Source organism: Aphelocoma coerulescens, chromosome 4 (assembly GCF_041296385.1).
Source record: "Aphelocoma coerulescens isolate FSJ_1873_10779 chromosome 4, UR_Acoe_1.0, whole genome shotgun sequence".
In the NCBI taxonomy this organism is placed as follows: Eukaryota; Metazoa; Chordata; class Aves; order Passeriformes; family Corvidae; genus Aphelocoma; species Aphelocoma coerulescens.
In genome coordinates, this window is record NC_091017.1 from 39,424,159 (window position 1) to 39,437,833 (window position 13,675).

Consider the following 13,675-nt stretch of genomic DNA (forward strand, 5'->3'; position numbering starts at 1 on the left):
TAGTCTCAACTGTATTAAATCACATTACCCTTTGGGAAAAAAAACCCAAGAACCAAAAGCACATTAAATGAAAATTCCTTCTCATCTTCAAGCAGAACAACCCGAACACATGCTGAGTCACATCCACAGGAGTTTGGTTTACCAAGGGATAAATAACTCAAAGTTTGAAGAGCAATTATATGCCATTTACTAACTTTAGCATCAGGAGTCCCACAAAGGTATTAAACCTCTGTATGTATATGCGAGCTGTTTAGCCTAACTGAACAAGTGTGGGTTTGCAGAGATGGCTGGGTAGCTTGGTATTACCTAACTGGAGTTTAATGTGTGTTGGCTCATCTTTAGCCTAGATCCCAATTTTTTAAAGCCGTTTCTGAAATACTGTGTTCCTCAGTGAGCCCAGGGCATCTCTGTAAACCTCTAATGGTTTTCAGGTTGTGGATGTATTCATTTTGAGCTTTGTAAAAGCTTTTTAGAGCCTTATTGAAACTTTGAATCTAAGAACTATCTGCTTAAACAGCAACTAGCAAAGCTATGCTTTTGTTCCTGTAATACCCTGAAGGTCTGGATCTATCACTTAGATACACGTGATGCTGCTTTTGTGGAGTATAATTAAAGCTTTAATGCTCTAGTGAATGATGAGCTACTGTGCAATGGAGGCAAAACCAGGCTTGGGATCACTTCTCCTAGTAAGACTCAGTGATAAATCATTTGAACAGTGATGTGGCAGGTCAATTCTCCAAGAAAGGAAGAAAAGTATGAAGACTGTAATAGTGCTGCTGCTGTGTTGTTTGTTTGCCTAGTTTTCAGTATCACTGAAGTCACTGTGTGCATTTTGTCAATGTAGCACAGGTATCCTTGAAGCACCAGTAGAGGAGTAGATACAAAAAGAGACCAGAAAATGCACCTTCATAATTTTGTAGCTGATAAATATAGAAATACTGGGAGCTGTAACTGCTGTCATCTGTTCTTAATGTTAGGAGTTTTAGTATAAGCAAAACTATTTTTGGAGGCACACTGATGTTTTCATGCTTATGAATTTGTAAGTCAAGAAACTTGATTTGTTTGTTTTCTGGAAGGTATTTGAAGCAGTGATAGCCTGGGTAAACCATGACAAAGATGTAAGGCAGGAGTTGATGGCACGTCTGATGGAGCATGTTCGACTGCCTTTGCTTTCCCGGGAGTATTTAGTTCAGGTAAGCAAAAAGGAATACTAGTTATTCTGCATGTGAACATTTCTGTTCATTATTTTAATGCCAGATAGATAATTTTAAATTTAAACAACAGTGTCAATGTAGTATGTTAGTGATAGGAAAAGTAAACAAACAGCCACTACCACATACTCATGTGCATATACACACAGCGAGGTGAGGGATTGCCACACAGAGGATGACATACGTAAGTAATTTATCTATTTGGGTGACTGCATCTCATGCCACCCTAGGAATCTGAACAATGTAATTCACTGAGATCAGGTTAGGTTTCATTTGTAATGCGATCTTTGATAAAGGATTTGTTGTCATAAGTGAATTTTTGACTTCAGAATTATATCTGTTTTTTAAGATGATTAGGAATTAAGGACAAAGGAACCATTCTTTTACCTGGTTCAGATAAAATACATTTTTTCAAATTTTATAAGCTCATTTGGGTATTTTGGTGTCAGGTCAAATATTTAAGATTGACAATATGAGTTCAGTATTAAGATTGGTTAGTAGGTATAATAGTACGTTGGTAGGTGTTTATTTTAAAAATTCTGGTTTTGTGATACAAATCTCCACTTTGTGTGGGTTGTTTAGGGTATGATTTAGGGCTGTTTTGCCATTGTGTTCTGTTGTGGTTTTTACTGTTGTGGAGTGGCTTACTAGTTGTTTAAATTATTCTCCACTAAAAATGTTCTGTACTATCTGTATTTTAAAAATCAAGAAATGTGCCCAGTTGTAAGAAAAGTGTTTTACCTTGCCTATCACTGTTTCTTCCACTTGCTAATTAACAATCAGCATCTTCTGATTTTTTTTTTTTTTTAGTAACTGCGCATTTCCAACACAAATTCGTGTCCTACTGGTTAAATTATAGTCTAAAAAGTTAGATTACTCTGCATTTGAGTGATAGATCATGGGCTTTATTGCACTTTGGATTGTGATTTGTATTTTACTTCCTTAACATGCTCAGACCTTTCTAAATTAATAAACCTTGTTCTATAAATAGAGAGTGGAAGAGGAAATACTGGTTAAGAACAGCAGTGCTTGTAAAGATTACCTCATTGAAGCTATGAAGTATCACTTGCTACCTACTGAGCAACGAGCATTGATGAAAAGCACACGAACAAAATTGAGAACACCTGCAAGCCTTCCAAAAGTAAGACCCTTATTTTTCCGAAGTATTTACAATTTCAAACTTCATTCTAAAAGCTTTCATGAGAGCAGCAGGACTGTCTCTTGGGGTATTCCTGTAAAGGATTTGTACCAGAATTATTTATCATAAAAATGTAACAAGTGATTACCTTTACACTCCATACTACTTATGATATAGATTTTTTAGCCTCCCACCTACACAGAGCATCACCACTAACTGCCCTCCCAGAAAACATTTTTTAATAAGTGTTTCAGCTTTTGAGAAATATACAATTATGGAGAAGTAAACCAGTTGGAAAAAAAAAACAACAAACCCAACAAAAATACCCCAAACCAAAACACAGAATGACTGAAGCTTCTGCAATGAGACTTTTTATTCAATCTTTAGTTCATTTTAGCAAAAAACAAACATTAGATACTTTCTTCTTTACAATGAAGTAAAGGAAGTTTTCTCATAGTACTGTTGTGACAACTGCAGTAATGGAATAGGAGATTCAATTCAGCAGATTTAGCACATTTTTCTTGGAAGAACAAGATAAGGCTATTATGGGATGGATGGTCACAGTTCCATTACACATCATAGACATTGAATTCTCACATCTAAGATCACAGTAGGATGTGAAGATACAGATCCCTCTTTTGTGGGAGCTTTACTGAGTTTGCCAGTTTGGCCAAATTTAGAAATATATCCTCTGAGAGAAGGCAGGTCACCCCCCTGCCCCACCAGGTTTGGGAAAAAATAAATTTTCCTCGAAGGAAAGTGAAAGAGATAAAAGCTATTTATTTACCAAACACACGGGAAAAGGATAATAATGCTAAATGATAAAATCTTTCCCTGTGGAGGAAAAAACTGGGAAAGTGTTAGAGTCCTCCCTTTGGTCTCCTCGGAGCTGGGGCTTGGCCTAGGGCCAGGCCCTCTGTGCTCAGTGGAAAGTCCTCCTGATGTGCTCTGATATTGAAGCAGTCCAGCAGAAAAGGGAGAAAATCTGAAATTCCAGGGAAGGAAAAAGAAATTCAACTCTCAGTCTCTCTCCAGAGAAAAAGCAGCTGAACCACTGGCCAAAAACTGACCTGGGAGCAGCAAGCTGGGTGCCTCCTCCCTCCCCTGCCACAGCTGGGAAAAATGCTATCTCTGTGTGACCTTGAACAAGCTGCAAACTGCTTTGAAAAAGTTTTGCTCAGTTTTTCCTTCCCCCTCTCAGGCTCAGTTTAGAGGCATAGAAAAGCACAAGAATTAATTCTGGGCATAGGGCAGCGATACAGGATACACATCATAAAGTCACCCCAAGACACTGAGATTCTAATTGCTATCTGCTTTTCTACCCATGGTATTTCCTCTGGACAAAATAACTAGGAATTAAATTTATTTAAAAAAATACCTAACAACTAATTTTGCCTGGTTCACAAGACTCCCAATTTCTAATTTAGGAGAACTATTCTTTAAATATTTCTTGTACAGAAGCTTGCTTTATTTTTTAACACTTCTTTGAACTTTCAGGTGCTCTCATATGTGCAAATAACTAACAATTATTATTATCTCCCTGTTAGTTGATGATGGTAGTTGGGGGACAGGCACCAAAGGCAATTCGCAGTGTTGAATGCTATGATTTTAAAGAAGAACGCTGGCATCAGGTAGCTGAATTGCCTTCCAGAAGATGTAGGGCAGGTAAGGATGCCTAATTTTTTTGTTGTGGTTGGTAATACTTCAGAATTTAGGCATAAATATAAAGCATTGTATGTTCTTTGGAACAACACTTGAGATATTTATCTGAGAAGGGCTAAACCTTGCCTTCACTGATCATATGAATTACTTGCTAATGCGGAATGATACAACTTTGATAAGTTGTGCTTAATTTCTGCTTCAGTTTGTAATCTGTAGGATAAACTGCTTTATTGCCTCCCACAGAAACAAGGGATAAATAAATTTAAATATTAATGCATTGTAATTTTGCTATTAAAATACCCTAGTATTATTAAATGAAATAATGTGAAGAAGTGATCATCCACTATTAAAAACATGAAAATGTGATCTTAAAGCAGCTGAGCAATTTAAGCAAGAAGAAATTCAGCAAGCATGGTATTCAGAAATGTGCACTGTTGGTAACAAAAAGTGTCAGAAATACTAGGGCTTAATCTGAATGAATTGTGGTTCTAGGAGGCTGTCAAAAGCACGACAAGTGTAGTGAGTACTGTAATTTGTGTCAAGTATCTGCATACTTAGGACAGTACAGAATACAGTGAATTGGCAGAGAGACTGAAGCACTCGTCTTTCCTCCCCATTTCCCTGCTCTAGGAATGGTGTACATGGGAGGCATGGTTTATGCTGTTGGTGGTTTCAATGGCTCTTTGAGAGTTCGTACCGTCGATTCCTATGATCCAGTGAAGGACCAGTGGACAAGTGTTGCTAACATGCAGGACAGGAGAAGCACCCTGGGAGCAGCTGTATTAAATGGCCTTCTTTACGCTGTGGGAGGGTTTGATGGGAGTACAGGTATGTTTGCCTTAGACACTTCTGAATAGTTTTTAACATAACTGTATCAAATTTTAATGTCTCTTTTTGCTGGTACTTGTGGTGAAACCGAGCATGAGGGTAGCCTGGCATCTTGTGATGTGGAATGTGCTTAAGTGGTCACATCCCCCTACCTGAAAAATGCACTGTTTGCTCCTAAGAGTTCAGGCTTAATGACTAGTGAACTTCTGCCAAGTTCTGTTCCAGTATTCCTTCTATAGTCAGAGTCCTTAACTTGTGGAAGATACGAGAGAAAAATGATCTGCTCTGTTTTGTCCTGTTTGCATACAAAATTTATTTCTTCATTTTCAGGTGTAAATATGATTATAAACAGCTTTTTATGACATGTGAGAAGGCTTTAGACATACACTGTTCGTTCTCTACTTAGATGCATTAAACAATTTGTGCAGAAGTGATCGTTTGCTGAGTAACTATTATAGAAGCATATATAGGAGAAAGTGTGTGACTTAATTAAAAAGAAAGGAAAAAATCCAGGGAAGAATTTTTCACAGTTCCACAAAAATTTTCAGTAATTTTCCCATTTTCAGACACAAAGAATGGCTTGACTGTAATTACTTATCTCTAGGACATCAGTTGTACTTTTTGTTCAGTAATTAACAGTCCTTAAAATGAAATAATTTGAATTTTCAGATATGAAGAGTTCCCTGAAAGCTAGGCAGTACGTTGCACCCAGATTTATAGGGAAAATGTTATATTGTCATCATAGGTTTGTCATCAGTCGAAGTTTACAACTTGAAGACTAACGAGTGGTTTCATGTAGCTCCAATGAACACAAGAAGAAGTAGTGTTGGCGTAGGTGTTGTTGGAGGTAAGTTGACAAATGATATTAAAAAGAATGGTGGGAAATGCGATCATTTACCCTACTAGTTTTTCTTACTTTTGAAAACATACTTCAGATCTATGTTTTTGCTCAACCTTGTAATTCAAATGGTATGAACAATATGTAATCATTCTACTTGAGTTTCACCAGTCTTTAGCATAGTAGTTTTAAATTTTTTTTCAGAGCTTCAGCTGTGCCTGAGGCCAGCTGAGGAAAAGCTCGCTAAGCTCTAGGTTACATACGTCAGCAAAGTCAGAGAGCTGACGTGATGACCTTATCGTTTGGTCTTTAGTGATGATGTAGCACTGCTGTATTGTCAGCTCTGTTATCTGTGGCTGACTTTGCTGCCTGCACGCTGGGGACAATCCCAAGGGCAGTGCCAGGAAAGCTGCTGACTTTCCAGTCAGCTTGGTGGTGAATAGCCTGGATGTCACTTGCACAATGAAGGCCTGGCCTGGCTCCTGGGTCTTAAAACAGTTTTAGGTGTGTATGTGTTTTAACTGCATAGGAACCACTGCTGTTTGTAATCTGAAAATGCAGACTGTACAAGTGATTTTCATCTAAATTTATGATATTTCTAGGAAGCCTATTTGTGAGCTTCCAGTATTGAACATACTTGAATTAGCTTGCTTTTTGAACAATGCTTAATTAAAAACCTTACCTCTGTATTTCAGCTAGGCAATTTAAAATATTTTGACTCACATTGTTGTTGGTTACTGGGTGCCTTTACATTCTAAAAATGACAAGAGCCTGTGGCATGCTAACTTAAACAGTTTTGTAGAAACTCAGTAAGTGATTGGTGCTGATTAGTAGCTAATCAGAGAGCGATGCCTTGCTCTTTGCCTGTGTGCCAGTCCCTGTGGGTGCATGAGCAGCTGGCAGGCTCCTTTGGTTCCCCCCCAGGTAAGCTGTATGCTGTTGGTGGCTACGACGGAGCGTCACGGCAGTGCCTTAGTTCAGTAGAATGCTATGATGCCAATTCCAATGAGTGGAGCTATGTCGCAGAAATGAGCACTAGGCGGAGTGGGGCAGGTGAGTGCACAAGGAGCAGCTGTCCTTGTAAAGATGAAAATGCATGGGTTTAAAATGTATCTAAAAATATAAAAGGTAAGCTAAAGTCTGAATCTGATGGAATGTGCTAGTCCTAAATGGCTGATACATAGTAGGTTATAAAAACAAAACTGTTCTACAGAATAAGATTCAGTCTGTTCATAGTAAATATTTCTCTTTGTTTTTTCATACTTTCGTATTTCTCCTCTTCCCACAACTTCTGATGGTTTTTAACATAGACTAACACTCATGGATTATAATAATCACGATCACCTCAATTCTGAAGTATCAAAATCTATACAGCAAGGATGAAAAAATGTCTTTTCTACAAAGATCTCTTTGCCAGTGAGGACTGATTATTCTAACAGCATTTTCAGGTTGACTTTACTTGCGAACTCTGATTAGGTTTCCACCTCTTTGGAGGACTTGTTCTGCATTCTGATTCACTGCAGGAAATTTTGTCCTTATTCATTCTTAAGTTTGTATTACTGGTTTCATCCTATTAGTTCCACTTAACGTACCCTTTATTTCACCTTCAGTAATTCTTCTCATCACCTGGTGTTTACATCCTCTGTACATGTACAGCCTACTACATGTTATCCTTCCTTTTCATTTAGGCAAGGTATATCCATTTATTTTTGTATAATCTTAAAAATCCCTTCTTTTTATTTTTGTGGATTTCTTTTTTCCTTCTTGCAATTCTGAGTATGTGTATTTCTCTTTAAAGACATCTTTAAAAGTGCCTGTGGTATTCCACTTTTGTTTGATGAAATGATGTTTCCACAGCTCCAAATTGACTTTAGCATTTTCATTATCTATTTATATTATGGACTTGAATCTCATTTACTGTTCACTGTCCTCTATTTGTCTTTTGGTATTTCAGGTTTTTTCAACTCGCAGAAGTTGTTTTATTTCTCTAGATGCGTTCCCATGGACTTTTTCAAGTCAAATTCCATGATATTATTTTCTAGATTTATTTTTTTAGTAGTTAAGTCACTTTTTTGCCAAGTACTTAATGGTGGTTTTTAGCAACACCCTTCAAGTATTTACTGGTGATTGCATTAATGTGCTTCATAATGGGAAGAGATATTGCTACAAATCTGTACGGACTTCTAGTATGCTCAGTATATGATTAGTACTTATCCCAATTTTTCATCTTACCTTCCATTATTCTTTGTTAACTCTGAACAGTTTTTACTTGTATAATGATGTTTAAATTAGGTTCAAAAAATTTCAAAAGAAATCTATCAAAGTACTAAATTCATTACTAAAATTAAGATAGTCTGTTACACTTCCATCATATCCTTACAAAATCAGCAAGCTGATAACTCTTATTGCTAAAAGTCATGTTTCAATTGTGTTTCTAAACTAAAATTGATATTAATGAAGGAAACATGATACACTGTACCTCAAGAAAACAGAGTTGTCTTGGGAAACTTCTAGTAACTCAGTCTGTGCTTCTTGGAAGTAAATTCTGGATTAAAAACTGGACAGAGTTGCAGTAAGGGTACTGGAAAATATTCCTGTCTAATATTGGCAAGTTTTGAGAAAAATATTTATATAAAATGGGCAAGTTACAAGGATCATTACAAAGACAAGTAGTGTTGGTGGGTTGTAACAAAGTTTCATTTTGCAGTCTGCCTGCACACACATTTTGTTTCAGCGTTTGGGGTTTATTTTTTGATGCTCTTTTTTTGCAAATGGTTGTTGTGCTTGTAGCCTATTTATACAGTAGATGTTTTCAGATTTTTTTTTAATGTTGAATTTCTTCTACAACTCTGAAATTTAGTTCCTTAAATATACTAACTACTGGGATCTTCCTGCCCCTCTCCTCTTTTCCCTTGTCCTTGTGTTTGCTTACTCAACTCTGTTCTGCATTTTACCTTGTCCACTGATAAAAAAAATGGAGAGGAAAACTAAATGTAGACAGTTATTCCAGATTCATATAATTGAGTAAAATCATCAGCATTCTTCTGTGCCACTCAGTGTATTTACGTGAAAAATTGTATTTTTGCATGGCAGAGGAGTGGGTGGTAATGTGAAAATCGTGACTGTTGATTGAGCTTGGCTGTAGAGGCCAAATAGCCAAACCCACCAGAACTGTTTCAACTGGCAATCAGTCCTGGTGGTGTTATGGGGGCTAACTAAAGAGAATTTTATTCCTGTATTAAACTTTTGGATGTCTGGTCATCTCAAGGAACTTAAGCTCATCTCTTCTGTTCCTACTGCTTCAGCTTCACTCAAAAGCAACTTTTCAGAGGTTAACCCTCAGTTACTCTTCTTTAGTACCCACTGCTTCTCAGTTGATCAATACAGGGACAGATCTGTTTCCAGCAACATATTGGGAGGAGGAACTTCAGATCCAGATATAGGCCATTTGGGAGGGCTGAGAGATATAAGACAGGGTCCTGAAAAATGGGCAGGGAAGAAAAATAACAAAGAAAGGAGAACTCAGAAGACGGCAACAAGAGGATACAGACGGAAGGAGCAAGAAATAAGGTAGGACCTGGAAACTGGGTGTGGGATTAAGGGAAAATGAAGCACCATGGAGGAATGGAGGACATTATTTAAAATAAGGAGCTATGAAAGAAAAAAGTGGCAATGTGGCAGAGGGAAAACTCTACACACAGAATAGGAAGGCCAGTAACTCTATTGAAAGCATGGGTGGGGGGATTTATATCACATCACATCACATATTTAAGCTGAAAATCATAGCCCTCCTTCTAGCTCTGTAATGTTTAATTCTACAAAAGATGAATGTTTTACTATCCTGTCTAATAAAGTGTGATCAGGGTGGGAGAAAGAAAAGTTGTCATACTGTGCTGTGGCATGATAGCTAGAAGTAATAGCAATAAAAGAGGAATTAAATTAACTGGTAAGGATATGGGAAAATGTTAATAGTGAATATCACTGATAAAGCACTAAATAGCATGATTTATAAGAGTGTCCTATCGAGAAGCTATTTTTCAGATTTACAGTACCAATTAGCTTCCATGTTTCCTTCCTCTCTTCCTTTAATTATTAAAATCAGTCTCTTTAATAAGAAAATTTAGTCATTTCAGCAGGAGTAATTTCTCTCCACATATAGGAATGAGTCTTAAATACAAAATTAGTGATATGTTTTCAAAGATATTTCAGCTGGTTATTAAGGTCTCGGAGTTCTCTTTTTTTCTTTTTTTTTTCTTTTTTTTTTTTCAACCTCCAATATTTTTTTTCTTTGAGGGACTTACCTGATTTTTTGCATTCATATCTGTTGTTTCCCTTTAAAAAAGATTTTAAGTGGTTCCCTTTCCATGGAATCCTTTATGAGCTGTATTTGCAAATCTGTATCTCTGCTTTGAGTTTCATAGTCTTAAATGTGGCATTTATTAGATTTCCCAGTATACTTTCATAGAAGTGCTTTTTAAGTTGTCTTTATGGTCCATCACTCAGAAGTTTTAATGCAAAAAAAATCCCCATGTTTCTCAAATTCACTGTTTGGGTTCTAATAATGCATTATAAAGGGAGAAATAAATAAAGAGGCCTTTCTTTCCGCTTCCCCCATTTCCATCTTTCCAGTATGTGCAGTCCAAATAGCAAGTAGATAGAATTAGCTTTACTCACTCCTTCATTCCAAGCTCACAAATTGATAAGCTTTTGTTGTAAAGTAAAGGAGACCTTAGGATTAAAGGACACCTTTTAATATCCTTTTGGATATTTTGATAACTGAAGCTTGGTTCAAAGACGCTTGGTGTTCTTCAAATCCCAGAGAAGGTACTCGCTCTTTACTGTTTACTTCTGTTCCATCTGTCTGTTTACAAGGTATTCCAACACTTCAGTGGAAATATCCCTATTGTGTAATGTCTATCCATTCAGCTTTTATCCTCTGTACTGCAGTTTTTACTTTCTAAAAATTCACTTACACTTTATCATCTTGTCAGATTTCTGTTATGCTGGCTGAGCACATTGTCTCATTTACTGTCACTTCTAATTAGTCCTAAATTTCTACAAGCCTCATTTTCCTGCACGTCATTTTTCATCCAAAATTTTCTAAATCTTCTGTTGCAGAACAGCTCTGGTCTTTGTATGCTGCAGTATGGTAGATGGGCACGCAAGGCATTTTATCAGTGTCTTGCTATAGTTACTGTCTCTTTGCTTTAATGCATCCTGACCCAAATGTTTTCTGAAATAGTTTCCAACATTGACTTAATGAAGGATTTATGTTAGCTGACATATTTGTTGTTTCTCCTTTGCATCATTCAAATAATTCTATGGTTAATTCTGAGTATTTTCATATGTTTGCAGGTGTTGGTGTGTTAAACAATTTATTGTATGCAGTAGGTGGTCATGATGGTCCTTTGGTAAGAAAAAGTGTTGAAGTGTTTGACCCCATTGCCAGTACCTGGAAGCAGGTTGCAGACATGAACATGTGCAGAAGGAATGCAGGTATGTGCAACAATGACTAAAACTGTGCCAATGTCATTTGTGAATGGCATGTACCTGGATATTTTCTGCTTTCATAAAGAACATGCTTTTGGGCAGTGTCTAAGTCTAATTTTCATACTGGTTTCCTGCACTTTTTTAGGTGTTTGTGCTGTAAATGGTCTCCTGTATGTAGTTGGAGGAGATGACGGTTCCTGTAATTTATCAACAGTGGAATATTATAATCCAACAACTGATAAATGGACGGTTGTGTCATCTTGTATGAGTACAGGAAGGAGCTATGCAGGTAAGGCATATAGATATGTTTAATAGACTTTTGAAAGTATAACATTTGACAAAGCATCCAAACAGAGTATTTTCTTAGGTAAAACCTGAGATAATAAAATGGGTAGGAAGAATCTGATGGTACATTTCAAATGATGACTCCAAATAATTATTCATTACAAGGAAAAAAGAAAAGGGATTAAAGTGTACTCAAGAGTGATTTAGCACATAAATGGTGAGTCAGAAAGATGATTCTGGTATGACCAGTTTCTTTAACAAGAAATTTGTGTCTCAGTCTAAGGTGTCCAATTCTGAAATTCTTTGGGATTTGATATTTAGAAAATGAGCTGTTTTCAGGAATCTTTTCCTTTAATAATTGCAGTTTTTCAAATGAGTTATTTAATGAATGTTTAGTGAATGTGAAGTATATATTTCACTGACGGCAAAATTAAACTTGATTAGTGGGAGGTTTTTTCAAGTCACAGAAACTTTCAGAACTTTGCACTGATTCAGACAGCTTTGTGTCAAAGAGAAATTAGCGGAAAATAAGTACATTGATGCTAGTGCACAGTTAAATGCTGATTGCAATGTATCATATTAAAATTTTATGTATTTTTCCTTGATTAAAAAAAAAATACTGCCTAAATATTTATGCCTTTTTTTCCTCTCCCTCTAGGTGTTACAGTTATTGACAAACCATTATGATCAGTAAAGGGATTTTCAACTTGATTATGCACTAGAAGCAGTCTTCAACAAGTGTATTTGAAGTGACTGAGTATCTAAGCACTTCCCTACTTGTAGCTGCACCTTGAGTCACAGTGGAAGATGTGACTGTCTACAATTACAGATGACAGATGATGAAGATTACTCTAGGTAGAAGCAATGTGTAGGATTATTCTGCAGTTGAGCAGAAGCTGATTGAACTCTTGAAGTCTGGCGGACCATTTTTTTTTATTGCAAGGTCTTCAAAAAAAACCCCAACACTTTCATAAGGACCGACTTCTGTCAGTCATGACTGAGAAACGGATTGTGAGTGAAGAATGGTGTGTATTCTGGTGAAAGTAAATTTTTGTCTTATTTTTTCCAGAGACTAATAAATATATTTAAGGAAATGAACTGTCAGTCTTCATAGTAGGTATTGAATCCCACCTCAGTAATTCAAGCTGGCATGGGGTAAATTTGTTTCCTTTTATAAAACTTTTGTTACATAACTATACTACGTGCATATGTTTGTGTGAGCATAAGTTGCTCTCTATTGAAACTCTTCAAAACCTGATTTTACTATTTATAATTTGGCACAGTACTTTGAATATGTCAGTACTATGTTGTAAAACAGAGATGTATTTTTTGATATGTAACAATGCTTAACACTAATTCCCGCTGAAGGAGATCAGAGACGGTATAACACTTCTTGAGCAGGTGTAATTTCAATATCTTTTTAATAAAAATGTTGTCTGTACTTACGGGGGTTTTTTTTCCTGTTCAATTTTGGTCACATTTAGATGTTACTTCTTTTTTACCTTTTTATCCAAAAGGTGATTTGGCATGAAAATAACTGAAAATTTATAGTGAATGTATGCAATTGCGTTGAACTTGCATGGTACAAAGGCCTATTTATGCGTGTAACCTCAGCTTCTATTAGCCAATATCTGAATATACTGTATGTGGCCATGCTTATAAAGCAGCACATTTTTATTTGTTCTTGGATGGCCTCCTTTTAACATGACCAAAGTTACTGTCATATTTAAGACATTTTCTTCAAATAAAAGTTTGTACATTGTTTCCTAATGGCAACAGGTCGCTTAAAACTTGTTTTTCTCAATACGAGTCTCAAACCAAATAATCTTGACATCAGTGAAATAAATGGGGGGGGGGGGGGGGGCGACGGAGTGGAGGGGTGGAGGGAAGGGGGAGGACTTGGTGCTCCAAACGTCTGAATGCCAACGAATTGAGAGGTTTTGCTGCAGGGGTGTTTCTGACAGCTGCGGTTGGCCATGAGTGCAGGAATGGCCATGAGTGCAGGAATGGCCACCGCTAAGTTCCCGTGAGAGCATCTGAGCGGTGACATTGGTGACATGGCTGGGAGTCACGTAGGTGCCCGAATTCCATGGGCGGGGTGACGCACGGCGGGGCGAGGCAGGGGCTTTCAATGGGAACCTTTTATTTGAATGGTACACTTTCACCCGCATGACACCAGCCCGGTGAATGCGGCTCTGGGCCGCTGCTGCCGTAACAACACCG

General features: G+C 37.0%; 1 protein-coding gene across 4 annotated transcripts in view; it reads left to right on the top strand.

Moving 5' to 3' along the window:
• The window catches only part of KLHL2 (kelch like family member 2), a 57,170-nt gene extending 43,942 nt beyond the window's left edge, over positions 1-13,228 (top strand). For 2 of the 4 annotated variants that reach the window (XM_069013625.1, XM_069013627.1), the window contains 9 exons: positions 1,077-1,193; positions 2,203-2,352; positions 3,897-4,014; positions 4,642-4,839; positions 5,585-5,686; positions 6,602-6,730; positions 11,033-11,173; positions 11,313-11,456; positions 12,111-13,228. In XM_069013625.1, the coding sequence (XP_068869726.1) occupies positions 1,077-1,193; positions 2,203-2,352; positions 3,897-4,014; positions 4,642-4,839; positions 5,585-5,686; positions 6,602-6,730; positions 11,033-11,173; positions 11,313-11,456; positions 12,111-12,139 (1,128 nt within the window). In that variant the 3' untranslated portion in view covers positions 12,140-13,228. Of the gene's footprint in view, positions 1-1,076; positions 1,194-2,202; positions 2,353-3,896; positions 4,015-4,641; positions 4,840-5,584; positions 5,687-6,601; positions 6,731-7,631; positions 11,174-11,312; positions 11,457-12,110 lie in introns of those variants that run through there. The other 2 variants (XR_011150687.1, XM_069013626.1) reach the window with 2 other exon arrangements.
• Positions 13,229-13,675: the final 447 nt, after the last annotated feature.